Below are 4,307 nucleotides of genomic sequence, written 5' to 3' on the forward strand. Positions count from 1 at the left end.
ATCCCTCATTGAAGATGTCTTTCTTACTAAGTATGAAATAGAATCCCAAATGGAAAGACATTGGTTTTTTCTACGATAATTCTACTGTAACCCCCATGAAATTAAAAAATGTTGTACTAGTTAATTAATAGGAAAATTTAGACCAACTCTATTCCAAAATTAGAGTATTCGAATTATGAGTAAAATTCACAAGCTTTGTATAAACCAACAAATCCAAACAATTTCTCGAAGAAACTTGAGTAAAAAACGAATTCTACACGAAATTTCAACTAAAACACAAGAAGACTTACACAGTCAAGGTAAAAAAAAAAAAACTAATAAGTATATGAAAGAACAATAAATTTTTGGTTATTCCTGAAAAACACAAAAGGCCGGTTGACTTAAAAAAAGTCGTGGTTAATTACGACTAATTACGAGCCGAAACCCTGACCCGTGGGCTAACTAGTCCAAGATAGGCAAGCCTAGGAGATAAGTGAACATTGGGACTTGGTCTCGGAGAAGGAATTGAGCCACATGTCAGCGAAGGATGTCCTGGCTTGACCCTTGGTGATAAATTAACCTGTTCCAGTGCCTTGAATTGTAGCTGTGCTGGGTAGTCTCTGACACAGCCAATCCGAGGACCAACCCCTGTACTCCACTTGTATTTTACAGCCTTCCCCAAATCATACGCCACAGTTTTGTCAACTGACTTGTTTCTCTCACAATTTTCTTCGTTGCCACGATCTTTTCCAATGGAATTCTCTTTGGCATGAATTGGGTCGGTATTTGTACATGAAATATTTTCAGCCGTTTCTTTAACAGACCCTGGTAATTTCAGTTCCTTGTGAGTTTTAACTTCACTGGGGATATCATCATCTATCGGACATTTCTGCAGAGGAAAAAGAAATAATCTTAACAAAAATGTCTTGAATTAATGGTGGCTGATCAGGTTAATGAAAGGAAGCTGAACAGCTACCAATTGTTACCTTAACATTTGTCAAGTCGACATGATGTTCCTCCAAGAAACTGCATAATTCCATGAAATTCTCTTCTGTCGGGCGATAATGACCACTGTAAGCCCAGATAGCCTGAAAAGGAAGAAAACAAAAATTCAAAATGTTTTTCATGATTGTTTTGTTGAAAAATTAATGAGAACAAAGCTAGCAACATACGTCGAGAGTTCCACGACGAACAACCAATCTTCCCGATGCAATGGTGGCTCCCCCAGCTAGGAAACTGGAGTGGTGAAAGAGACCCTTCTCCTTCTGCCCAACGTACAGGATTCTTGATGTACTTAGAACAAATATCCACTTGGTTCTTTCTATTGTGTTAACTGCCGCTTTACTTTGTTTGTAAATCAGCTTCCCTCTCTGCAGAATAACTTCGTACGCTTCCCTTTCTTTCTGCAAAACCAAGCAATAATATATATCTGAGCACTGAAAACTCATTCCCTGATCATTAACTGAGCTAAAATTTGCAAAATAACATTCTTTTCGACTCATCTTTTACTTTATCTTGGAATCCAGAAAGTACCCCAGAATTATCCAATACTTGATTGATCTTCATATTGAAAAAAAAAAGAAAGAAAAAAATAACTTTTTTCTAACTAAAATCTTTTTAAGCAAATCAGTGTCATTCTCCTGAAGTAATGAAGGAGAAAAGTTCCATATTGACTTAAAAAAAAGCCAACGGTCGTGTGGACTATTGGTATTCTGGCAACCTTAAGTACAAAAAAATAATAGAAGGAAACAGCTGCCCGGCATGCAATTGCCTTCAATTAGAATAGACTACCATTGTAGATAAGTGCCGATTGCCCTTACCGGTCCGAGATATTCGATGCATTCACGCTGTAGATTGGGCCTTGGGCATTTGTCAAGATTAACTTCTTTGCCTTCTCCAACGTCCAACCTGCAATTTGATGGAAATGTAACTGTCTCAGGAAATTCGAAAAAGAAAAAAAAAATGAAGATCAATATTCTGATTTTTTTCCCATTTACCAGTAGAAGAAGGGTTGAGAACTCCCATTCTCAAACCAGACATCATAGTACAAATGTAGGTTGTGACCGTAACGATGTCGTGGATCAATCTGCGTAACAAAATCAAAAGGTTGAAAATAGAAGTGGTAACTTAAGTAGTCAAATCGCTATTAAAATTCGTGAACATTATTGGAAGAATTAGTGGATTAGTTATTCAAAGTAGAAGTAAGCAATACTCCGAACATTGACTTACAGCTTCAAGCCAGTGTCGTAAAGCCAACTGCTGACCTTTAACGTCCTTTGACAGGCCTTTCCCAACCTACGATTGTCATCATTAACAACAAATTTGAAAGTGAATGTTAGTTTGCGGCAAGAGATTGTTGGTATACAAGTTGTACCGGTCAAAAAAGGATTTTGATTGACATTTTTCTTGACAAGATAATTTCCATCTTTAAGAGAAAAAGAACTAGATTTGGTCTAAATGTTGAAACATGTGACACCAAATTTAAGACTTTGTCTGAAACATTTCCGGAAAAAAAACTCATACCTTGGCTGCTCTTGTCCGAGCACGTGCCCATCGGGAAATAGCTGTTTCTGATTTATTAGAGTTAAAGAATGATACAGAGCTCCGCCTCAGAGCTGCAAATTCTAATGCCTTCCACCTGAAGAAAAAAAAAAGAATTTGGACCAAGAACTAGATGACCCAAAAGAATAAATTTTGCAGGCAACATTAATCCGGAAATTTTATTGGAAGAAAAAAATGATGGTTAAGAGAACAAATTACCAGAGTTCCTCAACAACAACAGCGCAATCTGCAAGGTTTCTTCGAGTCCGGTAACTTTTGTAAAACTTTTGCAGCTTAGTAGCAGCTGCATGAAGCTCGCTAGCAGGCCTGGAAGACAGAAATTTTGCTTGTTCTGGAGAAGCAATCGTGATAGAAATCCTCCTATTGATGATATCAGGTGCTGAAACAGTCATTTGGAGCTTTAGCTTTCCGGGTTTATTTTTCTTGAAGCGCATAGTCTCTCCATTAAGGATTCTATCTTGCTCATGATCTGATTCATCAGTATTATCCCTTTTCTTGAAGCTGCTTGTTCTCAATGCATCCTTCCCCTTCCTCTCATCAAAGTCGACGGGTGTCATCAAAACCATCTCTGCGTCTTCTACAAATAAAATTAACAAATTTGACCATTTCAAGAATCTATCAGAAATTGCATGTCATAACAATAAAGAAGGAAAATCTCAGTTAATAAAATGCATGAACCTGAAAGAAGCAAGAATATCTTAATCAATGCCTGATGAAATTAGAAAGCCAGATTCCACACCCTCTTTATAAAAATAATAGTCAGTGTTCTTAAAATGACTGAGACGTGTTATTTTCAGGAGACTGGAAAAGAATCAATGAAGTTTACTAAAACATGCATGGTACCTTCAAATACGTAAGAGACACAACAGAAAGATATGACAGAAAACGAGAGCCGCTTTTGAAAATCTTTGTACCCATTAAACCCTCTGGTGGTTTGAATAGAAAATACATAACACGAGTTGTTTGAAAATGATGATGAATTTTTTTCCATCATCTGAGTGTACTTTCTTTGGAAACGAAAGGTTACTATATTAATTATTATAAACCTGTGGACCTTTCTATTGCTATTCTGAAGGAAGATGTTTTCCCTTTTTTTTCTTCTTGCATTTATGAATGTGAAAGAGAGAGAATTGGTCAAAATAACCATCTGGTTTCCAATGTAGAAGATTGTGCTGTTTTTTCACTAGTCCAAAAAGTGAAGACCGAACACTGATGATAATACCTTTTGAGACGATGATGATCTTCTGACTTGGTCGGATTTCATGCATTCCTTTTTAATTTATAACATCAAATGCACGAGACAAAGAAAAATTTTCAACATCTCGAAAGATGTAACACGATATTTTTTTTTTTCAGGTATTACAAAAAATATATATTAATTATGCATTTTCATTTATTACAGAGGTTCTTTATTGCTCTCAACATGAAATTATTTGACTGTAAGTAATGATATACATGAAAATGTACAGATTACTAAGATAAACATTTAATTTTTATAAAAAGATCAAGAGGAGGACCTTGGAAAACATATTGAATAGAAAAGGGGAAGTTAAGAATAAAACGATGAAGGGAAACTGCCGACCAACTACCGCAATTTCACTCGTCAAACACTTCAAGGAAGAATTTCTTGGACATACATCGTGGTCAACATAAATTTAGTCATTATTCATGCATGCGGGACATGCCAATCGTAACGGAAAAAAAACTTACCCTGACTACCATAATTTTCTTCATATCTTTATATTCATATTACACTAATTAATATT

At 35.9% G+C, this 4,307-nt stretch overlaps 1 protein-coding gene across 1 annotated transcript; it reads right to left on the reverse strand.

Annotated features, from left to right (window-relative positions):
* Window positions 1-240: 240 nt before the first annotated feature.
* LOC111278574 (IQ domain-containing protein IQM1-like) lies at window positions 241-3,107 on the reverse strand. The gene is made up of 8 exons (XM_089765088.1): window positions 2,760-3,107; window positions 2,503-2,649; window positions 2,209-2,274; window positions 1,977-2,065; window positions 1,800-1,887; window positions 1,152-1,382; window positions 966-1,067; window positions 241-868 (listed from the first exon to the last, which is right to left on the reverse strand). The coding sequence occupies exons 1-8, from the start codon at window positions 3,105-3,107 to the stop codon at window positions 407-409; spliced, it is 1,533 nt and encodes a 510-aa protein (XP_089621214.1). The 3' UTR covers window positions 241-406.
* Between the last annotated feature and the right edge of the window lie 1,200 nt (window positions 3,108-4,307).

The sequence above is a fragment of the Durio zibethinus genome, chromosome 8 (genome assembly GCF_047325235.1).
Source record: "Durio zibethinus cultivar Kanyao isolate XHJ-2024 chromosome 8, ASM4732523v1, whole genome shotgun sequence".
Classification (NCBI taxonomy): domain Eukaryota; kingdom Viridiplantae; phylum Streptophyta; class Magnoliopsida; order Malvales; family Malvaceae; genus Durio; species Durio zibethinus.